Below are 25,405 nucleotides of genomic sequence, written 5' to 3'. Positions count from 1 at the left end.
TCGATTAACACTTTGACGAACGTGCAATTCACAATCTTTTCGTCGCTTAGCGCCACCAGCTATAGCTAGTTGTACTATAAATTGATTGAAGGCAATCCGGAAGAATAGCCGTATTATTCCTGCATTAAAGTGGAAGATAGGCTTATACGAAGCCACCAGCAAAGGCGGAATACAGAAGTGGAAGGTATATCCGTACCAATTTATTGTAAACTAACGTTTCCATTAAAAATAATAAACAAATTTTAACGACTTTTCATGCAAAAACGGAAAACGCTAGCAGCTTTCTGTTGAAAGCAAAATAAAGAGTAGCATTTCTTTTAAATTGAATTAGAACAAGTTTGACAACTGTATCAATGCAATAGGTAAGTATAAATGGATTTTGTTCGCGAGTTTCGCGAAATGTAACACGCGAATTGAGCAATGCAACAGCTGCGACAGTAAAGCGATTGAAACATAGTGAATCTTGCGAACATCAGTGTTAGTTTGGATGTTTGGACTTTCAATGGAGCGAATAATCATGAAATAACGTCTGACACTTGTTCTATCGGAGCTTTTCGTACTAACAGTAAGAAACCTCAATGATCCTGGCGGTGCTTATATTCAACTGAATAAATTTTGAGATTTATTTTTAAAAACAATAAATTAAATGAGATAAACGAAAACCCCCGTGGGATAATTTTTTTTGTGTTATAGTACTCTGGTTAAAACCCGAAAATTAAAAACCCTCGAGAAGATGGGAGTATTTCTCGACGGCACACCATTGGTTTGCAAAAAAATGCATGGAAGGTGGTAGTGGATTACGTCCATTCTACATATTACCGACGATTGGTTTTGCCCCTTTAGCTAGACTACGATTTCATTACATAACTATTGGTACATTAAGATGTATTATGATGTGCACTTCTGTATGCAACTCTAGCATCCATTATTACTGCCCTTCCAACGCATCTTTGCGCGAAGTGCGAGTGTTTACGCTCATCTGTTTGTTTGCTGTTTGACAAAGTTCTTTGCAAGACGGATGCAACGATAACTGTCAAATGCACAATACAACCCTTCGAAAGTGAACATAACAGAACGTCAAACTAGACATTTTAACGAGCCTAGCTGAGCTGAACGCGTTCAGAACTGTAATTAGTCACATCACATTGAACGAAGAAAGATCATAGAGCATCAAAAATGCGATCCATCTTTAAGGAATTTCACTTTCCGAGGATCTCTCTGATGATGTAAACAGGTAAACTATCGATAAACTGAGTTATTACATTAATCGATAACATTAATTTATAAATGTTGGAAGAATCTGACTTTTCAAGGATCTTATTGATGCCATTTCGGTGAACTGAAACTGTGTTTGTTGGTGAATAATTTCTTCCATTGAAAGTATTCGATAAAATTTCTGTTAAAACAATGGAACTTAACTTCCATTCCCGTCTCTGATGACGTTGCGCGGTGAACTGAAACTGGGTTTGTTAATGGGTAGTTTTATCCCATTTAAAATATTCGATACCCTTCTGCTAAAATTGCGACATTCGAAAACGACATCAATTGCAACATTCGAAGCTGAAGCCGAGAATCAGAGGGACGGGACAGGGGGTGAAATTCCGGAAAATGGTTAAATTTAGGAATTGCACTTCAGTTAATTACTAAATCTGAACACCAGGTGTTGCTTCCCCAGGTGCATGTAACGTGGAGCACGCAGTGAAGACTCCACCCGTGGTGATGCCTTGCAGGTGATGAGAGGAGTTACATCTTTTGGCGCTTATGGCCCGGCTCGTAGTCGTCACTCTCGTACTCGAGCTGCTCGTCCTCCTCGTACGTTTCCGTGACGGCATGTTCTGCGCTCGCGTACGCCGTGTACTGATTTTGGTACGACGTTTGTTGCGTACCTGCCGTGGCATCAAACATGAGGACAAAAAAGAGTGGATTAACGAACGGGAATGCTATATGTGGTCATGCGTGTACACTACTGACCATCGTGGTTATTGGGAGGGTACCCACTGTTATTATGTCCCGGTGATCCTGGAGCCGACAGGAGCAGCTCCTCGTTGATTGGCGAGCCGTCGCGCGAGTTGTCGGTGTAGCTGGGCGAGACCGGCGCCGAACGCGGCATCCCGAACGGTGACCGGAAACATTGTGAGCCACGCTGGCGTCGTTTTCGATAGCTCTGGTCGATCAGTTTCAGCTCGCTTGAAGGATCTATCCGCCAGAAGCTACCCTTGCCTGGTTCGTCTTGTGATCGCGGTACTTTGATGAAATAGCTGGGATTAAAAATAAATCAACGATGAAACCAGTTAGCACATGACTCGCCCACGAGCGCAACCTGGATGATTTTACTAATCGTAGTATTAAAATAAACATGCCATTTCACGTTAAACTGTCTTGCTTAAAAATGGTTCTTATGGAGGATCCATTTGTAATCACCATAAAAAAGCGGCAGAAAGAGATTATTTTAAAGCATTTACAAAAACAGAAATCCATATTCATATAGTAACCCCAATTCATACACTTTTGAACAAAAACGTCACAAAAAGGCTTCTGAAAGTGTTTAAAAATATAAGATAACACCTCATTACAATCAAGGCATAGTTTTCTTGACTTGTGCATTACAAAAACGATTACAAATTTCAACCACTTTGAATTCTATATATTACAAATTGCTAGAAACAAGAATAATAAATCAGAACGAATTCAATCCTCGCAGAATTGTGTTTGAAAAGGCTTTTCTAATGGTGGATAAATGTGTATTGAGGCAGCAAGAGATTATTTGAAAACAGTTACAAAAAAGAAATTCATAATCATATAAAAATAAACGTATTTGTACAACGAAATAAGCAACCAAAACTTCAACGAATACATAAAAAACATCGCGGAGGGCTATGAGAATAATGTTTAGAAATGCAAAATAAGAAAATTACTACGCATAATTTTCTATATTCGAAGAATACGTATAGTTTTTTTCACTTACTGAAAACTAGAATTATGGATCGAAAATGTCGCTTCTTTTCATAACTCGACAAAAGACATTGCTTTATGAAATATCTCACCATTATCCTCCGTTATGATTTTTTTAAAAATTATTTCAACAAAAGAGTATCTATAGATGTAACTGGGCATTAGGTTTGTCTAAACTATTTAAATTGGATACTGAATTCAAATTGGAGAGGTAAAACTTACAGCCAAATGAAGCTGATATGTTCTGATCGATCGATTTGCATCTAACATTTTTTAAATTTCAGATTAAAACCCAGACAACTTACAGAAACTCAAAACTATTGATTCAAAATAACATCAGGACTTGCCGGAACATTTTGATTAACATGCAAATCAGGAGAAGCGTTAAGCACAATAGTTCACCCACCGGTTCAAGCTCAGGTTGTGCCGGATAGAGTTCTGCCAGCCCTTGTTCGCACCAGTGCGATAGTACGGGTAGTTTTTCGATATGAAGGAATAGATCCCGGAGAGTGTCAGCTGCTTCTCTGGCGACGCCGAAATGGCTTGTACGATCAGCTGCGCGTAGCTGTACGGCGGTTTGTCGCTTTCCAGCGATTGTGTGGCGGGCGCTTGAAATTCCTACGGTGCGTGCGAAATCGGAGAGAAGAAAGCAAGAGCGATTAAACATCGTGTAAAAACCGTGTAAACACCCGTGTGTCGCAGGTGACAAGGGGGTTTGAACTCACATTATAGTTATTGTTGTTGTTACCACCCCCGCCTGTACTGTGGCCGGCGTGATGGTGATGATGGTGGGCGCTGCTGTACTGCGGGAAATCGTGCGTATTCTGCCGTGGACTAGTGGGGCAGCTGTTCGCAGCACTTATTGTACCGGTTGGCGATGGGTACCCGCTGCCACTAACACCGACGTGCCCACCACCACCGCCTACTCGTACCTGGCCACGCACGGTTACATCGCCGAGCAAGCCCCCAGTGGCGGAGGCTCCACCAGCGGCACCGCCGCTCGAGCCGGCACCCTGCTCGGAAGGAATCGAAATTTTGAGCGGCGCGTAGATGACGTTCGACGACGGCAGCTTGCCACCGCGGCGATGATGGTGTGCGGCGGCAGCACCGCCGATGCTGGCACCGGCGGCTCCGCCCGCCTGCTGGTGATGGTGATGATTCGACAACCCGCCTATCGTGGCCCCCGCAACAGAGCCGGCGTGCAGCGGCACACCACCCATCGCTCCACCACCGACTACTGGCGTGTGCTCGTTCAGGTCCACCATGATGCCGTTGTTGGCCTGATCGATCAGATTCTCAAACTGTATTTTTATATTTGTACTTGGGAAGCGAATGCTGCAGCTGTATTGAGCAGAAGTGAAGCAAAACAGGTGAGAAAATTGATGTTGCGGATGCTCTTGACGAGCTCAAACACTTACAGTTTTGGTAGTTTGTATGGTTCATCGCTTTTCCGGTAGAACACGTTGTCGATGAAAACGCCATTTTTGCTGAGGCAGAACAACGTGAACTCGTCGTTCATGTCGTGCTGGATGATGAAGTGCTTGCGCGAGATAAAGCTGTTCTTGCCGACGTGGAAGTCCACCTGCGATTTGGACGAGTTGCGCCCAACCTCGATCACGTCCTCGCTGATCAGCAGCATGTTGTCCTTGCTGATCAGCCGACCGATGAAGTTGTGATAATTGGCCGTATTGCTGGCACCACCACCCTGGCCACCGCCGGTCGCCATCATCGTGGCACTGTTATAGGTTGAGCTCGCAGCAGCGGCGGCAGCGGGTGCGCCGCCCTCAATCGTGTACATGGCGGCCGGGGCGATCCCAGCCGACTTGCCCGCCCCGTTGCTGAGCTTCGACGGGCCGGGCGGCGGGGTGGGCGAGGGCGACGACACCGGCGACGACGGGGACATTCGCCGCGCGCGGGACGAGTTTGATGGAAGATGGTAGTTGTTGCTTGACGGAACGGGAGCTGCTTGTTGCTGGTGCTTTTGATAGTTGGTTGCGGCGCCGCCGGCGATCAACACGTGACGGTTGTTGCTGCTGCTGCCACTGGAGGGAGAGTCATTCGGATCGGGCTTGATATTAATGGACGCGGGCGACTGCGACACGGATTCCTGCTTGACCACTAGCTTCATATCACCACCACGAGGAGGAGTCATGCAGTCCTGCGCCGCACTGGACATACTGACCCCCTTTTTTTTGGTATGTTCGCGACCGCAGCCCCTGTCTCTCGCACGCACACCCTTTCTCTCACGCTTTCTCTCTCTCTCTTTCTATCGCACTTTCTCACTCACTCACCCACACACTCTACAAACACAGGCAGTAGTTCGCTCGTGACAGTGTGTCAATTATATCCTTGCACTGACTCCCTCGCCTTGTTGCCTCTGATAAACTTCAGAGTAACCTCACTTCACCAGCCTCACCGGTAGCGGGACTTACCAGAGTTTCGGAACAGTTCCAGGAATCTCTAAAATAAACAAAAAGGATTACTTTAAGTGTTTCCTTCAAGGAAACTATACGTTTCATACCTTGTCGCTGCTTCACAGATGTGTGTTTTGTTGTTTAGCACATTCCTGCCGTGGCTACCAGTTGCATCGTGCGGCCTACAGCATGCCGGATCGACTGCAGAGAAACTACTGCAGGCAATCAGCAAACCCGCCTGCTGCAGTGCAAAGCAATACAACTGTAGACGCTGATGCCGACGTCAACGCTGCGCAAAAACGTGCTGGAATAAAAAAAAAAAGAAAACAAACGGACAAACAATCATCAGTGAAAACGAAAACATTAATCTGGATGCCGCTGTTATTTTTCCCGCAAAAGACCCGTTGTTTTTGCCTCGGAGGTGGTGTGGGGGTTAGAAGTTGTGTCTAGCGGGAGGACGAATGCTATTTTTGATTTCTGTTGCAAACACTTGGCTGGCAGACGCTTCTGAGCGCTCGGGTTGTTTTCCGCCTTTTCTGCCTGAGCGCGCTGCCGCTGGATCATCGTTCTCGTTTTGCTTTGTTTCCCCGTTTTTTTACCCCCTGATGTCGTAAAAATCGTACAAAACTGAGTTTTTCAACCATTCAAGATTGATATTAATTTATTAAAACAGGTGTTAAATCTTAACTGACCGATATTAGCACGGTTATTAAGGTTTAACACGATTATTACCAGCAATATCAACTTGCTTCGAAGGCGCGACAGTGTTGCTGTGCAACGAAAATAAGCGGTCCCGCTGTGCTTCCATCCAAACAGCCAAAGTCGAGCCAGATAAAACACTTTAGAACATTGTAGGACCTGTTACTGCTCGCTGGGAACACCACCGGACGACGACGATTCCGCAATGAAGTGCCTTTGGGCAAGGGAAGCTAGGAGCAGAGCATTGTGCAAACATATGCAGTGGGGCAAACCTAACCTAAACAAACTGTCCACATCCACAGGCAAGGGGGTTCCGGTGGGAGCAGCGGCTCACAGATCCACACAACCCTAATCCAACCAACAACACACGCTCCAACCCCAGCCGTATGGGAATCTTGGAGCTTGGCTGAACAAACACCAGTCTCGTTGCGCTTCAATTCGGGTTGGTGCAATGTGTGTTTATTCGCTCCGATCCTCCACAGCCTCCATTCCATTGGGGGGGCTTTCAAATTCACCGAAGCACAGTGGCTCGCGAAATGGATGTTTGGCTTAGTCGTGTATGAATTGAAAATAGTAAAGGCACGTATTACTGAAGTTCTTGCATATGACAACGCTCAGACTGATTTGCAATATGTCAGTAGTAACACTTTATCTCAAATTTGAACTGATATGAAAAATATCAGTGAAATCAAACAGTTTATATCAAAATCTAAAAAACGAATATAGTTGGAATCGTACGAACAGGAAAACAAATGTGGTCGAGGCAATGAATAATGCAGTTGTGAAGCGGTGATCAACAAATATATTATTTCCATGATTGAACTGTGATGCAAACGCATGACAATGTTCGACCGGGAACAATATGAGAGAGGGAGAGCAAAGGTGAAATATACAGGCAACTTTCTTTTCTATTGCTTTCGAAAGTAATACATTTAACATTTACAATTATTTAAGTTATCTGTAAGATACAAAACCACTCAGGTATTATTGTATCGTTTGGGATAGAAATAAATTTTATCACAGACAAACGTCGACCGGTGTCAACGGGAAACTATGTGTAATCCATAAATAGAATGTTATAATGAGAATAACAGCATTAAGTTTCCATCAAAATCAATTATTGTTTTAGATCCGGAACGGCCGGGCCGTTTACGCCGGTTAGAAAGTTGACTCATAAGTGTCCCGATGAATTAAAAAAGATATAACTTGAAAGAAGAGCGTATAAAATGCCATTAGGACAACCACTGTGCAAATACTAAAAAGCCGTTTTCGGTGCTGGTCGAAGGAAACGACCATCAGCATGATGTGTGTGGCGCCGATGGCCGGCACCGTCCATAGAACACATGGACACTTTCCAAGAGCTTTGCACCCAACTTGTCGCCGTGTCGTCCCATAGCATCCGGCCCGATCGGGTATGATGTTGCATATGTTTTCAAGTTCGTTGGTTTATCTTTACCAACGGTTATAAAGGATTAATCGCTTTGGTATGTGTGTGTGTATAAATGAAGATTTCCTTCTTTAACGACCTAACCGAGGACGCAAATAAAGAGGCAAATTACTCGGTGGCTGTACCGGTCCTGACCACTCCCTCTCTGTCTCTCCCGTTGCTCCTTGTTTGGGAATAAACTAATACCGAACAAACAACCAAACAACAGTTGCAACAGAGGAGCAGGGGAAGGATGATGAGAGTGGCGAGGGTAGTGCAAACGATAAACTCAAGCAATCCATTTATGTAGTGCAATGAGCGTGAGGAGGTGCTGCTTTGGTCATTTCTCGTGGGCATATTTTTCTTTTACCCTGCCTTTTCCAAGGTGCGCAACAGACGACATACATGTCATTGCTAGACTTCATCTATGGCTCCCGTTAGTATCGACACTGATTACGAGTCGCTCAAGTGTGCGTAAATGCACTTTTTATATGCACTTCCCTGGTGGCTTCCTCCTCTTAAATGCGATGCAAAGGAAACGACGTGCAAAGGGCGGGGTGGTAGTGACAACGGTTCCGACGTGTCGGTTGTTTACTGTTTATTCGCCGGCCAGTGAGCGTTCCCACGTCTCGCTGGAAGGTTGTACAGCACATCCCCCTCTGGCACCGTTCTCTTATGCACATGATGCACATGCACTAACTAAAATGGCATACAACGAGCGAGAGGGAGAGGGAGAGAAAGAGAAAGAGTGTGTGTGCTCGCGCACGGAACGACGGAAAGCTAGGGGTGTTCGCCATATGCCACAACAACACCGCGTTTGTGAAGTTTTGTTTTCTTTTACCGTTGGATTGTGCATATACATATACCCCCGTATCGTATCGCAGCGGCACATGACGTTCATCATATTGATTCAATCAAAAAAACAAAACCGGCACTGTCCCAGCCGTCCCACATGCACAGACAGACAATAACACACAACACACGGGAAGGGAAGGGGTGACGGTGGTTTGTGCAGGACCAAGAAAAGCCTTTCTCGCTTCGCGAAGAACACATTTTAGGGCACACTATGTGAAAACTCAATGCTACCGATACGGTACAAAACAAAGCAGGAAAAAACAATCCTGCTTATATAGCACCATACCATCAACACATCTGTGCCATTTTTTGTTTTGCTTTTGTATGGGGAAAAAAAAGCATTCCATGTGATGTTAGTAGCTGCATCAGCGGAGTTTTCAGGCGTGCTACACACTTGGCAAAACGACATGGCAGTGCACAGTGGGCCGCACGAGCCGCGATCTAAAATATCATATTTTTAAACAAAAGTATGTCAAAAAAGGTTTCTTTTGCTGTAGCAAGAAATGCTGTACAACATTTAGGTATATTTTACTATAGTGCTTTAGCGTTCACGATTCGCTTTGTTGGGGAAAATTAACATCGAAGACGAAACATTGATATTATGCAAGTATCGAAATGTATCTTTTTAAAAAATTGGCATTGCACAATATGTTTGTCTATACTAGTAGCACTGTGCGACGCGACGCAGCTGCATCAACATCTAATACAAAAAACTACAATTACTCCCCTAGCACCTTCTACGCACGGCCCACTGTGCGGGTGGTACCAACATAAACACATAAATTTCCCACAAAGCAGAAACGTAGTTCTGTATGTGATGCAATACGTTCATTTTAACCCTTTTTTTGTTGTTTTCACTCCCCGCTCAGGGGTTTGTTTGGCGATGATGCTAGCAATCCGGTATTCCAAACCAAAGCAACCGGAGGAGTTGGACCGATTTACGGTTTGCGGCCGGTCTCCTGCTACAAACCAACCCCCCTGTGTGCGGTGAGTCAGGCCGGTGGTATGGGTATAATGATACGCATACGCACAATTTTTACTTCGCGGCGCGCACATACACGCACACGCCGCGCGCGCCTAGTAACATGCGAAAAATAAGTTGCGTCTCGCGTATTTTCTTCACTCCCCTTCCGTTCCTCATCACACTCTTTGCTCACCCCCTCCCACCCATTCGGCATTTAATACATCTTGCTCCTTCCCTTCAGTCAGCCTCCTGCAATAGCTTTGGCAAAAAAATTCTGCCGGGAGTTGGACTGTTCCGGCAAGTGTGCGGCCAAAGGCAAATTTGCGTTTTCCCTTCAAATAAACATGACCTCCTCAGACTGCATCAGCAGCAGCTGTTGTCGTATTTTTCCGGACAGCAGTACTTTTACATGCTCGATGATTCTTCGTTGGTTGATCCCGAGGCAACCCAAATTTTGGGCGCTTCGCTCTTCGCTCTACCACACATAGATTATTGATCAAATCTAGCTATTGCCATCTACTTACAGAAACCGAGACGCGCCGGAAGAAGCGGAAAGTGATAGGTTCAATTTCTGAGCTACTCCTCGCGCGCATTGGTCACCATCGTTAACCTTGACTGAGACGTTGATTTTACCTAGGGATCTTTTGCCGGGCGCGATATTAACAACAGGAAAGGCGCGCGCGACGGACAGAGTTTGCACACTCGCGTGTTCGACTAATAGATCACGACACACCACCAGAGAGAGCCCTGATCAAAATGCGAAAGAAGACGAATGTTTAAACTATTATTTAGCTCCGAATAAACGCAATAACAGTCTCAGCTATTAGTACCCCGCAGCACACGATTCAACAGTCGACTTCCAACTGACAGAAGCAGGCGCTGCTGCTGTGACGCATCGTGCGCGTGTATGTGTGTGCACGTATGTGTCTGCGAACAAAACTGCTCGAAAAGCGCCTACTGCTGTTAACAGCAATTGCGTCCGGCACATGACGTTTGGAAATTACGCCTGTTGTATGTTTTAAAGTACAGTAGGTCCCCGCAGCACGCTAATGTTTGAGACCGAACGCTATCGCGTATATCGAGGTTTAGCTTATTGTGGATTTCCTCTGCCATATCGTTTACACTTCATATGAGACACTGACACTGAGAGGAAACCGCTTATTTAACATATCTTTTACCCAAATCACTAATAAGTGTTCCATTTCTTCTATTATCTCATTACGTTTCCGAGTGACCATACTCCGTTCGCAGAATTCCGCAGATTATCTTTGATTTGGATAATGGACCGCACTGTTGATTGTGGTCGTTTTCTTTGCCGGGCTATTGCTGCATAACTCTTTCCTTGCTCGAACGCCTTTGCTATTTCTATCTTTTCACTAATTGTTATAGCACACTTCTTCCGACTACTTTTATTATTTGATGTCTTATTAATCGCATCAAGATTATCGTTTCAAAATTGTACAGCTTAATGAAACAACAACCAAGCATTGATTCAGGCTGTGTGTAATACAGGTCGTTGCCGTCATGGCCTTTAAAAGGGTGTTTAAAGCTGCGTATTAAAAACCTCGTTCTACCAAAACAAAGCAAAATTGACTAATCAGAACTCAACTAACAACGGTAAACGCTATGAGCTGTCATTTGTAAAAAAATCGAGTATTGCGAGTTCGCGTATATCGAGTATAGCGTACTGCGGGGACCTACTGTACATGTATGCTCCATTCATGCATATTCCGTTTCATTCTACATTTCGTTATTATTCACTTCATTTAAACTGCCCGGTTTACCGGTTTACAGCCTACGGAACAGACTTGAGGCGAGTGGATTAAATCGGTTGTTTTCCCGGATGTACTTCCATCCTTAGCATGCGTTTACAAAACACATCACCAGCTATAATTTGTTGTAAGACACATAAATAGAGATGTGCAAAGTACAAAGGGGAAGCTGTAACAATCAACAAAATTGTGTATTCCTTAATCTTGACGTTTTTTGTCCCACCGGTGCATATCGAAACACTTGCCCACACTTGAATATGCTAAGACGTTTGCAGCTTTACTTCGTGAACCGATGTGTGTGTGCGAGCGCGCGTGTGAGCGTCTCAGTTTGTGTGTGTTTCGTCGCGTTCGTTGTTTTGTTTTTATTATTTCCTTGCCACCCCGGGGACGGATATGCTTACACCACGTTTTTATTCAGCGCGCCAGCAATGGCTTTTACGGACTGACCCACAATCTCCGTGGCCTTCTTCTCACTCCTATGCCAAACGACGAACCAGCATATTCACGCATGCGCACTCCTGTTCTCCTGACAGAGGAATATTCTATTTGCTTACCTTACCCGATTGTTACACACCTAGCTTAACAGCTCTATCCAACAATTTTCTAAACGTTCCCCAGCAATGCCGGATGAAGGTCCTATGGCTCCACTCTAACGTACCACACACGGTGCAGACTAAATGCAATGTTCTAGTTCTACCACTAGTATTGTCCGCTTGTATGCAGCCCTCGATATCTGCAGAGGTTATAAAAGTCGCTCCTGCTCGATTGTTGAGCTTCACACTGAATGACAGTACTCCTTCACCGCCTTTGACAGCACATGTGATGAAAACGACACGCTTAGAATACTGTGCGCGGTGGCGGGGAGCGCTGCTGTGTCAGTTGCGGCTTTTTGCACGAAAGGCAAACGCAGCCCAGCCTAAAATCACACCGATTGAACAAAACTGTAATGTTACAAGTTTTTCACCAAAACTCAAACCTAAAACAAATCCTCCGCATCTCTGACGATCACAGAGCTCCACACATGCGTTTACACAAACCGAGCCTCAGCTTCAGCAACACACTCATGTGACAACCGTATACCACATGCATTGTTTGTTAAAACACTCCACAGCGTACTGTGAGTTGTTTGTGATTCGATGTTAATATGATCCATTGGGAAAATATCTGTTACATTGCAACAGTAGAGCAAAACTGGCGTCGGAACACCTCCAGAAAACCAAGCATACAAAACGTGCGTCCAAAAAAAAATTAAGCACTGAACCTTGCATTACCTTCTTTTTCTCTATCAAATGTAGTTCCACCTCGTAACAAAAAAAAAACAGCGCACCCCTGATCGTTTCCAGGGCAACAATTGCCTTCTGTTCTTTGCTACTCGAGGCTCCGTAAATTTAGACAGCGATCGAAGAGGTAGAGACCTGATACATGTCACCGCAAGCAGATCCCCAAGCCTTCACACAATTACGGAGGACGTACAACTGACTTGGTTATTCTCGTGTTTTTTGAAACCCAACGATGGAGAAGGCTCTATCTCGTTTATTCGGTCTTATGTTGTCTCTCGTCCAATGTTTCTTTTACCTTCTGACCTGCTTTCTTAAGTTGGCTGTGGCAAGCTTACCTTCTCTCTTTCTTGTCTCAACGACGCCCGAATAGCGTTAGCTAGCTGTCCCTTGCATTCTGCTAAATTCCTGTTTCTTCTAAGCGCAATAACACAGCGGCACAAACTAGCACATCTTAGCTATTTTCTCTTTGAAATGGAACTATTCACCTTAAAGCAAAATGTCTTGTACAAAACATTTGAGGCAACGGATTGTGTGTGTTTTTGCTTCATTGCGTGCTCGTTAGACATCGAAACTTTATCTAAACAAAGCATAGGAGCAAAATATTAGAAAACATACTTGACAATGTAGGAACTTGCACAAATACCTATCCATCCTAAATCTGAGCATCTTCTCTATGCTAGCAACATACAGTCGGTATTTACGCTATCATCGCTACTGTGTTCGTACTACCAACCGACACAGATGTATGTGTATTTTTAGGAAAATGTCTGTTTGTTTATATTTTTCCCATCCTTGCCAAGATAACAAAAAAGCGTTCGAGTGGAATCGAATCTAACTGAAGCATTTCCACCAGCTTTGAAGACGTCCGCACATATATGAAACTGTGTTATGCGAGGCAATATACATCTCCGCACATGTTTTGCACCAAACATCGCTGAATATTGTTTCACGTGCTCTTTTAGGTACCTTGTCTCGATCGAATCTTATGAATTGTCTTAAAATTAAAGCTGAACATTATGCAAAAGGAGCATTTTATAGGCATTAGCCATGGGAGGCAACGGATCACGAGTACAGAAAACTCTTTGAAGAAAAGATACCCTGCCCATAGATCTCGATCTGAGAAATTGCTGGTCGCATAGTGTGCGATTTCCGTCAGAATCGATGGAGTATCCATTGACACGGTTTAAAATTCTGCGTGAATAAAAGCTCTCGAAAATCGTCCTTCAGTGTTCCAACGTGTTTAAACTAAATGGAATATTTTTGGAGATACAGGTTCACAACCTGTTATTTTGAACATTGTTGTACATGTGCGGAAATGTACATTATCCGAACATTTCGCGTTTTCGTCCGGTAAAAAAGGCTATCAAATGTACGCTACAAACTTAATGATGTTTGTGAAAAACAAGGTCGAAAGTTTCTTAGTTATCAGAAAAATGTTTATTGTTTTTTAAATGAATTCTCTATGCTTCATTTAAACGTTGAATGCTGATCGCCCACATACTGAGTGACGACAATATTCTAATTGGGCCTTGGCTGCGACTAACTGCTTGTTAATTGCACTCACATTTATTACGGTTTGGCTTATACGCCTTCTTTATTGACTTTCTCGAACTTCAAAGTAAATTTATTAATTCATTCAATCTATTCCATTTTTATCCGTATTTGTTTTTTTATTCAAAAAGAAAAACCAGACTTTAATGATAGCTAAGAAAAATCAATTATGTTTGATGTTCATGAGTTGTTCCAAGATGAGTTTGTCTATTCAAGCATAACAAAACTAACTCATAGCATGTATAAAAACTGTCTACGTACCATGTTTGTCCTTTATCAAATAGTTTTTCAGAAACTTGGATACAAACATAAGCAAACCCAGTTTCCCTGATGCTTGGAGTAAATTGGTGTTGCCCATGTATCCTTCATCAGCGCATAATTTAAACAGTTTGATTTGATTTATATATGTGTATTACTAGCAATATATTGCCTAAATATGATTCAACCATGCCATGGTACCAACGTTTCATTCATAGTGATCGGCCACAAAAAATGCTTATTTAATATTGTTGACTATTCACACTATGTTGATTTTTACAATAGGTAAAAGAAGTTTACTTCTTAATTGTTTATTTTTTCTGAATAAACATAAACATAATAGACTATTTGTTATTTGGTACATAAAGAATAGTTTTTATGCTGTCTCTGCTATCAGCACATGGCATGGTAGCCATATTTACAACTTTATCAGTTGCAACATAAATTTTCTCGAGTTTATGTCCTAGTACTAGATTCAGTACTAGTATGGTAAATATTTTTTTTGTACTTTTAAAATATATTAGTACGTTTCCAAAGTTACTAGAGCTGGTATTTGGCTGATGCACCAATCCCAATGATTTGCCAATCAGCTAGTGCATTTTGAGCTCTTCGCGTTTGATAAACAAACACCTGTTTTGAAAATCAGTTTTGCTCGGAAAGTTCGCTTCACGCAGTGCTAAATGCGCAAATACTACATCGAAGCCTGAGCATTCTTCGTATTTGGCGTTTGCAATAGATACAGCGAATAGTCACTTACCCTAGGCACCGGTGCACATAATTATGAAGACATTGTTTGTCTTTTGTTATACTTTTTTGCCCACCACTTCGCCACCGGGTTCGAGGAATGCCGACAGCGTGCTTATGTGTGAGTTGTGAAGGCGAGCCGAAAAGACACACACGAACACTGGTATGCGAGAGCAACACAAAATTATGCTTCCAAGAGACACAGCATAAATGATTTTGGATGCCGGATGCGATGGATGAATACATTTGTTGCTGTCATATTTGCTAACGTTAAATAGGCACGCTGCATGAGTTTTAGCTTTAAACGCGCTGTAGGTGAAATGACATTAAATTATTTTATAAGCGTCCATGTTTATCACAAAAAACATCAAAAATACAAACCGGAAAATAGAGAAAGAGAACAATGAAGACGCAGAGTGAAAAGTTATGCTCCGACCTCATTTTAATGCACAAACCACACACACACAGTCATGTTCACACGCACAACACAAGCCGACCGTTTGTTCTGAGCCGACACATTTTCCACCTTGCCATTTCACTTCACGCAATGCTTTGGCAATTTGATACTACAAGTGATAAGCATCGCGAAACATTAATAATGCCCGTGGGATACGCAAAGCGCGATGTAAGCGGGCAAGGGAATACGTTTCCTAACGTAAAATTAATACACCTAACAATGGAAACTGCCGTTTTGATCTATAGAACTTCCCTTACCGTTTTTATCTCGAATTCGGTTCGATCGGCCGGTATACAACAGACGTTTTAATATGCCCTATGCCATAGGCAGGTGATTTCGAGAAGCGAATGCGAAAATCAAACGCGAAGCTATGTCTGGTTATTTGGTGTGGTGTTCCCAACCGATATTACCTTCTTTCAGCTGGAATTGCACGGAGTTTTGTTAACTTTTTCGCACAACACGGCACCCGACAACGTTCCGTTTCAACACACCGTGTGTTACTGTGCAGTGTTGCACCCCCCGGGGTCTGCTTTTGCGTTCTTCTGAGAAACAATGCGCTTTGCGGAGAGCATTCGTGTGCGTCCGCCGCGCGTTGCGGCGTTGGGCATCGATGTGTTAGTGTACTATCGTCGGTCAAATGCGCACTTGAGATTAAAAACAACCTATCACGCCATCTTTGTTTTATCGCAATAATTCCGGCTATTCGTTGCACTGCCCTCAACGTGCGAGTGTCGAATCGTTTTAAACGGTCCGCTTAATTTTTGCTCGCACTTTTAACACACTTTTTTGTGGTTGTTATTTTATAATTTAAAAAAACCTAGTTTTGCCCAGAACTGATCAACATCGCGGTTATATTTATCGTTCCAGATAATTTAATAACGTTTTAGTATGGAAGCAAAGCGAATTATGGGATTGAACACGTACGTACGGACCGAGGTGTTAAACAAGTGCTTTTGGGGTGCTTCGTAATGTTGGGAGCTGCTGCAGCTTTCGGAAGCTTCCTGAACTAGCGTCATCTGTTGGTGGCAAGCGCAATAATAGCTATTAGAATCTCATATATAATCTGAAGTTAATTTTTAACAAAATGTTGGCTACACCAGGCCAGGACGAAGCTGCCTGTTCCAACATCCTGTTCGTGAATTTTTTCGTTGGTTGGAGTTTTCGTCAAAACAAAACGCTGGTTTGTAAGCCAACTCAGAACTTCTACGAAGTATTAATTTGAATATATATTTTTCGACTTCTGAATATTTTTGTCAGAAGCGAATTCTAAATTTGGTAATGTTATCTCACAGAAAATTGGGTCATTATAAGTAGAAAAAAACTGAAGAGTGTATCGAAAAATTAGAATTTTCTAAACTTGCAATGGCATAAACGAAGGTTTTTCCTTCTCTATACAACTCTATATGAATTTGATCTAAGACACTTTCACATATCTTACAACATTCAAACATCCATTTCCCTTTAAAAATACGATATCATTTGCATTATTTTACAGATTTTCCAATGTTTGTTTTGATATTGATGTGGAATTATGAATGTTCCTTGTTGGGATCGGATTGGACCCATAGGGTTCCATTGAATTGAGTTGAAAAAAGGAACCATAGTTCTATGAACTGATTTGTTTGGTACTGCTGCCTAGACCTACCCTACTAGAAGGAGCGAGATGGGTATAGTTTAATTCCCTTCGAACTTACGGCTGTCAAACCCGTGTCGACCCGTGTGGTTCATCGAGTCCGTCAGAACGCATAAGCAGAAGAAATAGAGAGCTAAAAAAATTCCAGTCACTTCGGGAAAGCAGCACCGAGCATAGCGACCGTGTGTTACATTTGGGCAGAACAGCAAAAGTGAAACTCTAGCAGCCGACACCCTGTGTACCGCGAGTGATTCACAATTTTTCTTTCGGTTTAATTGACAGTCAGGCCCGCACCCTAGTTCACGGTGTAAAACAAACAATAGCTTCGTGACGGCAGGCAGCAGAACGAAGAAGTACGTCATCTTCCTTTCCGCGAAAGAAAAATAGCAAAGCGGTTGCAATCCGGGCAGAATAAATCCTGAACACCGCACCACCTGTCAGGGTGAGTAGGTTCGCTTGTAGGTGTGGGTAGATGTGTGCGTAATAACATTGGCGAATTGTATTCCATCGCACAGACTTCGAACCAGAAAGTGGAAAATCCCTCGAAACTGCTGCACGCCACAAAGTGCACGATCCTTTGCATGGTCCTTTTTGTTTTCGGTCAATAAGTCCCGACCCGGCAACAACCATCCCATCAGTGCAGAAGCAGTGTGCGAGATTCAGCTGGAGAGCACGGATACGTGACGAAAGAAAGCGACATTTGCCATCATCGCCTGCTTGGCTCGCCGTACGAAACAAAAAGTTGTTTTCTTTTACCTTCGAAGTTGAAACTGGAGGCCCCCCCCTCTGAGGCGAGCGAAGATTTATTTATGTACCGTACAATCCGGTCTATACCTAGGAAGTGAAAAGCTAAAAGATATACGCACAAAAGGACCCCGACCGACAAGCTACACTGCCAGCGTCATAGCAACAAGATATTACACGGAATTCAGGAAAACCCAGGGTACCAACGGCGGGAAAATCCTACTAAGATCGAATCCATCGAACCGTCAGCCAATCGGGTAAAAGGCGATTTTTAAACCAACTTCAATCAGCCCATCTGCAATCAAACGTTCCGTGGTCCGCTCACGGCTCGACGAACCACCACACGCACCTAGACCTAGCGTCAAGGCATGGCCAAGAAAACCTACGACTTGTTGTTCAAGCTGCTGCTGATTGGAGACTCTGGCGTCGGTAAAACCTGCATCTTGTTTCGCTTTTCCGATGATGCGTTCACCTCGACATTCATCTCCACCATCGGTAGGTATTGTAGTTGTTAAAAGTTTTCCTTCCAGGCAAATTGAGACAGCATTTGTACGTTATGTGACTACATCATCATTGCACGGGGAGCTTAGAAAGCCGCCTGGCCATGACCGTGCACATAGCGCAAGCCATTTACCAGGAGCCCTTAGTCCCATGGGGCCCAGCAGTAAACCCTAGTGGTCGCTAATGATTAGCGAACGTCTAACAGTTTGTGCAATGTTTCTGTGGCGGCAGTACCAACACGCTCGTGGACCTTCTGGGAATAAGCGATTGGTCTAAAGGAGGGGTGCGCGATCGATTAGATAATGGACTTGCTTTTTTTTCTTGTCGTCCAGTGTGCGGTGGTCTACTCACGACACTCTGGTCGAGGTGCTTCTTAAAAAAAACTTCGAAATCGGTATATTATCATTTACCGGAAGTTGCATCAATACAAACCACACAAGCCTTATTTAGTAACCGTTCAGTCGATGACGGTATCGCTTCGTCGAACGAACAGATTAAAATTCTCCATCTCAACATCGCGCCGATGCTGTTCTGTATCACACCGATATAAATTCCTTTAATTTACGAAAGGAGACTGGACAACACATCGGTTAACCAATGAACAACGCAAGAAGAAAAAGGCAAATAAAAATGGTCACCATATCGCGTTGGCAAATGAAGTTGATGCTGGCTATGGTTAAGAGCAGGCGATAAACCGGCTGAGAAGAAACGAGTGCAAATTGCTTCTTTTTGGTGCATCTATTGCTTGGTCGTGTTGAATAATAATTATATGAATTGAAGCATAGTTTTGCAGACAACTTGGCTACGAACTGCAGTGAAATTAAACTTTATCATCGGAGGTATGATTTTTTTTTCATTATCGATGGTACGTTATCTTATAATCTACTGAGGTGATAGCAAAACTAAAAAATGAATTTATCAGGCAAGAAAGATAACGGCAAGAAAATCGACGAAAAATGATGATTAGCACCTATCAGCTAAAATTGTTCGGCTTTGGGATTGGTTCGTGCTATCATGACGGAAGCACATGATAACGGTTTTCTTATTTTTAATTCGTCTTGGACACGATTTCGTACATTCGAACGAGCTGTAGAACCGTGGTGGTGTATTCATTTTATTTGTGATAAAACAATGTTAGCCGTTGCATAAAATTACTGCCACAGAACGATTACTTATCTTGTCATTTTTCTTGGCTAACTTTCTCTTGTTGCAGGCATTGATTTCAAGATTAAAACAATCGAACTGCGTGGCAAAAAGATCAAACTACAGATCTGGGATACGGCCGGCCAGGAGCGGTTCCACACGATCACGACCTCATACTATCGCGGCGCCATGGGTATCATGCTGGTGTACGACATAACAAACGAGAAAAGCTTCGACAATATAGTCAAATGGCTGCGTAATATAGACGAGGTAAAACGCCTAGCAGGATTGTTTTTCCGCTTTTGCCCCTTTAACACACACGTTTCTTCCAACTTTTTCATTGCAGCATGCCAACGAGGATGTGGAAAAGATGATACTGGGAAACAAGTGCGACATGGCAGACAAAAGGGCCGTGCGTAAGGAGCGGGGAGAAAATGTAGGTTTGAAACAAGTATGGCAAAGAATCGGTATCAACCGAAGGAACGGGAGAAGGAGAAAGGGGGAGGGGGAACGATTAAGGCTTCTCTCAAGTGCCTTTTTTTCTCGTTCGTTCTTCGATGTTGAACACAGCAGTCGGACTATCAGTCTGATAATGGAAGAACAGTCAAACGTGATGCGTAGGTTTCTTGGAATGAACCGTCAGTGCACTGGGCACTGCAAAAGTCATGCATATGCGTTATTTTATAATATTTTTATTTTTTATTTAGCTATGCCCTCACTTGCATTATCGGACGTGTAGAAAAAAAAGTCAAACCGAGAGCAATTCACAGCTAATTAGAGTCTACGATTCCAATGGGTTATTCCATTTGTGTCGTGGTGCGATACGTGGTGTGCCACATCGCCATCATTTGGAAGGAGGCATATGAATCATAAAAGAAGATTTTTTAAACCATAATATAGCGTCACTAGAGTACGACGTTGTTGATGCTGACAAAATGATAATGGTTTGATTAAGTTTGTCTACGTGCAAACTATTCATTGGGTTTCTTCTTTTCATAGTCCTGCTAACAATATGCAATGTTGTCAGAATGCGATTATTACGCTGGGGGTGTGATGAACGTGCCATACTCCCGGTATTATTAGTTGTCTCATTGAGTTCCGTTTTTAACATCGTATTGCTGTTTCATTTTAGATCGCTCGAGAACACGATATCCGTTTTATGGAAACCTCTGCCAAGGCAAACACTAACATCGAGCAGGCTTTTCGCGAGCTGGCCGAAGCCATTCTGGATAAGACCGCCGGCAAAGAGACGACCGACAACCCAGACCGGGTGGTCGTGAATCGAGGATCCGGCGAAAGACTTCCCGCCTACAAAGCCTGCTGCACGTAGTGTGTGCCGGCGTCAACTCGAACCTGCCTACCGCCGAACGCTCAACTCGCTCTGTGTGGCCGGCTCCCAGTGTCCTCCGAGCTACGTCCGTCATGAAGCGAACATGCCCCTTACGGCTACGAGCCGACAGATACACGCTTATGTAGAGTGGAAACACGCGATGCCAGTACAGACGGCCCTGTTTTTTTAAATGTTTGTATACGTTGGTGTACCCTCTATTGCCCCCAAAGCTACATGTCGCTTGTCAGTGCCGTTTGTGTTGATTTTGTTAGGTTGTTGCATTTTCAATTGCGATTAAAAAGTAAGGGAAAGGAACACGATACGCTCGAACAGACGCGGGGAGAAACCCCTGTGCCCCGAGAATGAAATTAGTAGTTGTTAAAAGGGCAGTAGACATTACATTCATGCATCTTTGCATGTGTTTTTAATTCTAGCCTCCTAGGAATGTTTAGTTACTTGACGAAGAGGTATGCACGCTCAAATATGACGAAAAAGAAAACAAATCAATACTATACACTATCGCATCGTTGCGTACCGCTTCCGAACCCGCACCAACACGTCTACAAAAAAACTTCGTGAAAAAAATATATCAAATTATCAAAAAATTATTTTCGCATAATACGGAATTATGATGAAAAAAGATTTCGTTGATGCGGTCACCAATAGGGCCGGGATGGTGAACCAGGCTGGTTTGCGACTGAAAATGGATCACTCAAGCAGTTATAACCGCCGCCGGAAAGCTATGTATGCAAACTGAGCAAAACAGAGGAAGATTTCATTAGCATTATCGTTAAGGCCACTTTAATTTCACCCCCTCTTTGATCATCAAAACGGCTTTTTAGTCCCATTTGCAATGTTTAATTTAAGTTGCTTTAGTCGTAGGAAAATGTATAGGACGAATATTTTTGTTGTGCGGTAGGAGCTCTTGCTCTGCTGACGAAGCTAAATGAAAAACTAAAAATTTAACACATTCATGCAAGCAATCGGCCTTCCGAATTGGATATAGGGCGGTGTTGCGTTGCTGCTGCTGCTGCTACACGGTTTAAAAAAGATTTTAGAATAATCAATAGACACGCGAGCATAACTGAAATTCTTTATAAAATTAAACATCATCATAGGTTACTAGCGTCCGTTTGTAGCGGTGACACGTTTCATTTAGTGAAATATACAAACTAATTTTTTATCGGGCATTTCTTTTTTTTTCTCCTGTGGCAATGAAACTGAGAGTAGTTTGCTGTTAATGTCGACTGATCAGTTAAATCTTCACATTCTGTAGATCGTTTTATGAAGAGCAAGCGTATTGAAATCTCGCGTGGCAGCACGATGTACTCTGAAGATTTGATCGCATTCAAATGAAACAGGAACAACAGGTAGTTTCGAGCAGATCATCTAGTATGTTGTTTGTTTAAAAGCGAGCACATATTTGAAGCGTAGGGCCTTGGTTTGCTTACCATAGAATGATAAAGCATACCGCGTAAGCTTTAGCTTCCTTCTCCAAGGAAAGCCTGCCATTTCATTCATCTCGTGATGTACATAGCCACTACCATTTGCAAAACTTGGAATTTTTGAAACAATTAGATTACCAGCAAGCTCCCATCATACGCTACTAGTACACAGTGCGAAAGGAATGAGCACCCGATTTGAAGCAGTCGTATTTCAAACAAACTTAGTGGTAAAAAGGTCGACTTAGCTGGTGCACAATTGCGGAAGCTCGCCGTTTACAGCATGTGTGCTGTGTAACATTGCACTCATCGCTGCCGATCGCTTAAGTAAATGTTGTAGTATCGTGTTGTGCATCGTTTTCTGTGCATAATTTTGGGTTTGAACCAGCAAGCGTCAGCTGAAACTTCAAGCAGCATTGCATGCCATTTGTCGCACTGTTAGCAAAAGTAGGAAAAATTTATCATAATATTAGATACAATTACCACCTAACCTGAACAAAGCAAAGCGATGCATGATTCTTGGGGCTTAAAGTATGCGAAATTTGAATCAATTGTTAACCGGTTGTTTGAAAAAGCGACGATATTTTTTGCTGCGGTATCCACTATGGGCTGGGAATTTCATCGGCGTTAAACATGGCTTACTCTTCACGGATGATTAGAGAATAGAGAGCCTTTTCAATCTCTTCTTCGACCCTGGGGCTCGGCCATGCTATACATGCATATCTTGCTTTATTGTTTTCAGTTTCACTTTTATGTTGGTAGGGTACCGGACCAGTATCTATCCAGCTTTCGACCTACCAGTTGTTTACAAGTATACATGCTGTGCCCAGACATCGTGATCAAGAAACAGGACACTAAGTCTCACTAAGTCTTACTTTTGTGATCATCACTATATAAGCTACGTATGCGGAACCTATCCTACTTGTTAAGTGTGTGTGAACGAAAGCTCATAGAGCAATATAAAACAAATAATAATTATAAACAAACAAATCTGCAGTAGGTAATTCACAATCCAGGACTTGGAAGGTCTACTTTGGACAGTACGGTCCGTTAGCAATGGAGGTTTAATCGCGATCGACGAACCTGACCGGCATTACTGTTAATCAGTATCATTTCACGCGGCGGGAAAAATACGGATCAATGTGCAGAAAAAATATCGATTAATTCGAAAGATTTCTCTATCCATCTGTGTATCATTTGGATGTTTTAAATCACTGTATCTAGGTTGGATTCGATACTAATTCATCCATAAATAAAAAAAACTGAAAATAATACATTGTTCTAGCATATTATTCGAATGATTTATACTGTAACCGTTGCCATTCGCTTGAAAACCAAGGAGATAAGCTTAGGGGAAAACCGCAGCAGTTTCGAACCAGAATCTTGTATCACTATTTTTCGTGGGCACTATTAGGTGGAGTGAGAAATTGTGAGAGGATGACTAGGAACTATTTGGTAAAAGATGGTAGATTATTTTTTCTTTTGTCTATAATAGTTTACCAATGTTTCGATATCATTTAACACTGCTGAATTGTAAAACCAAACGCAAGGCTTTATCAAATGCTCGAAACCATTTAGAGCTGGTAGAGATGTGCATAGTTTGCTACCAAATATTTGTTTATTAGTGTGAAAAGATAAAGAATGTGTTGTTTTCTTATACTCATTTTAAAAGATAAGTAATGCCAACTTGATGCCAAATTTTGCAAATTTAATTATTTCTCTTCATTTATGCGTGTATGATAAATGTTGTCTAGTACGTTTTGTTCATTTAACCATTATCCGATATGCCTTCAAAATGTGGGTACATGTGTCAGGCCAAAACTGCAGAACGAAATCTTTTACCATGTACTTTGATATGCATTCTACTTAGAAAGTTGCAACATGTAATGAGTAAAACATGTCCGAATGAACAGATTATACCTTTTCTGGCATACGATATACACAATAACACTTCAATGCAACGACAAAATAACCACCAAAATTAAAACCACCAACTCATGACCAAGGCATCGCAAATATTGTAATAAAAATAAATCAAAAGGAGGACAGTGAACAACAAATATTAATTTTATGGTATTAAGTAAGAAAATATGAGCCGATTTGTATCAAAGTGAAAAAAGGGGCAATCCGAAGGCAACAGCTACTGTAACAAATATCTGTAACAAATGAGAATAAATATGCGAAAAACTTCACACATCTAATGTATTTAATAATTCAGCCAAATTTAAATAAACATGCAGGATACTCTTTATTTATAATTTACTCTACATAGGAGTATGTTAATTCACAAGATACTTCTCCGGCTTCCTATGGTTCCTGTTCTTCATTTTCGGGCGGCTCGTTAGACTGCGTTTCATCTTCATAGTCATCCCATCCAAGGAAACCAAATCGTTGAGGAAATATATTAAAAGAACAGGAGAAATGATTAATTGATTACTATTGCAAACAAAACGAACTACAAACGATTTTTTTCTTACTTGCTTCATCAATAATTTTTTGAAGTGCGGCGCTTGCCTGTAACAGCAGGCAGAGTATTGGGTCTGCACTTCCACGAGCAGCATCCCCTACTCCGCCAACTCTTGCTTCACATTCCCGTGCACCACGGTATCCTTTTAAAACGAGCAGTTGTTAAAAAGTAGTATTTAAAATATAATTGATGCAAATATGCGGTAAATGAAATTTTACTTTAGCGAATTCACATTGTCACGCCAGTTAAACCTTCAACTATACGCTTACCGTTTCTCTCATTATTCGATTGATTATTCCCCGGATGAATTTCCTCGTTCTCGTTTTCCCTTTCCGGGACTGGAGTATTCGGTGGTGCCTTAGTCTCCATTTTGCTGGATTGGGGATCTCCAGGGATCTCTGGATTGGGCAGTCTATTTGATTTTTGGTAATAATATACAGTCTCTTCGATTGATAACCACACGAAATTTCAGTGCCTAATGGTTTAACGGTGCCTGGACTCTTGTCCAGGCTCTCGGCGACTCGATCGGTATCCATGGAAACGCATGGCTAGAGCGATTTGGGCAAATCGTGTTTTCTTCGATTGTCACAATTATCGAAGCTTTATGAGCGAAATAATTAAGAACTGTGTTGTATTGGATAGATAACTATGAGCTGATTTATGCGAATATTATAAAACGAAGCAATTCGTTGGCAACAGGTTGTGTAAAAAATTAATATCTCGCGTAAAGAATCGAGCAGCTTGAAAAATACGCACCGTAATTCATAGTTAAA

At 42.6% G+C, this 25,405-nt stretch overlaps 3 protein-coding genes across 10 annotated transcripts in view; 2 read left to right on the top strand and 1 right to left on the bottom strand.

The window, feature by feature from the left end:
* LOC131269499 (aminopeptidase N) overlaps positions 1–25,405 on the top strand; it is a 232,460-nt gene that overhangs the window by 102,165 nt on the left and 104,890 nt on the right. The window lies entirely within an intron of this gene.
* On the bottom strand, positions 586–15,953 carry LOC131269501 (forkhead box protein K1-like). 7 transcript variants are annotated; one of them, XM_058271888.1, is made up of 8 exons: positions 15,783–15,953; positions 5,474–5,670; positions 5,385–5,410; positions 4,371–4,994; positions 3,678–4,293; positions 3,359–3,570; positions 1,972–2,258; positions 586–1,886 (listed from the first exon to the last, which is right to left on the bottom strand). In XM_058271888.1, the coding sequence occupies exons 4-8, from the start codon at positions 4,853–4,855 to the stop codon at positions 1,744–1,746; spliced, it is 1,743 nt and encodes a 580-aa protein (XP_058127871.1). In that variant the 5' UTR covers positions 4,856–4,994; positions 5,385–5,410; positions 5,474–5,670; positions 15,783–15,953; the 3' UTR covers positions 586–1,743. The 7 variants fall into 7 exon arrangements, with proteins under 7 accessions (XP_058127871.1, XP_058127865.1, XP_058127870.1 ...); XM_058271882.1 differs by having other exon boundaries at positions 4,371–5,412; XM_058271887.1 differs by having other exon boundaries at positions 1,999–2,258; positions 4,371–5,410.
* LOC131269511 (ras-related protein Rab-10) lies at positions 17,107–21,913 on the top strand. Of its 2 annotated transcripts, XM_058271909.1 has the most exons (6): positions 17,107–17,216; positions 17,288–17,447; positions 17,521–18,244; positions 19,464–19,663; positions 19,740–19,829; positions 20,526–21,913. In XM_058271909.1, the coding sequence occupies exons 3-6, from the start codon at positions 18,118–18,120 to the stop codon at positions 20,721–20,723; spliced, it is 615 nt and encodes a 204-aa protein (XP_058127892.1). In that variant the 5' UTR covers positions 17,107–17,216; positions 17,288–17,447; positions 17,521–18,117; the 3' UTR covers positions 20,724–21,913. The 2 variants fall into 2 exon arrangements, with proteins under 2 accessions (XP_058127892.1, XP_058127890.1); XM_058271907.1 differs by having other exon boundaries at positions 17,123–17,447.

This window comes from Anopheles coustani, chromosome X, assembly GCF_943734705.1.
Source record: "Anopheles coustani chromosome X, idAnoCousDA_361_x.2, whole genome shotgun sequence".
Lineage (NCBI taxonomy): Eukaryota > Metazoa > Arthropoda > Insecta > Diptera > Culicidae > Anopheles > Anopheles coustani.
This window is presented reverse-complemented; position numbering and strand designations above follow the sequence as displayed.

Bases quoted from the DNA above. Each gene is read 5' to 3' on its own strand.
- LOC131269501 (XM_058271882.1), bottom strand. From the start codon at position 5,128: ATGTCCAGTGCGGCGCAGGACTGCATGACTCCTCCTCGTGGTGGTGAT. The intron at 4,294-4,370 runs GTAAGTGTTTGA...TGCTCAATACAG, and splicing joins CCATACAAACTACCAAAACT to CTGCAGCATTCGCTTCCCAA. The intron at 3,571-3,677 runs GTGAGTTCAAAC...CACGCACCGTAG, and splicing joins ACAACAACAATAACTATAAT to GAATTTCAAGCGCCCGCCAC.
- LOC131269511 (XM_058271909.1), top strand. From the start codon at position 18,118: ATGGCCAAGAAAACCTACGACTTGTTGTTCAAGCTGCTGCTGATTGGA. The intron at 18,245-19,463 runs GTAGGTATTGTA...CTCTTGTTGCAG, and splicing joins GACATTCATCTCCACCATCG to GCATTGATTTCAAGATTAAA. The intron at 19,830-20,525 runs GTAGGTTTGAAA...GTTTCATTTTAG, and splicing joins GTAAGGAGCGGGGAGAAAAT to ATCGCTCGAGAACACGATAT.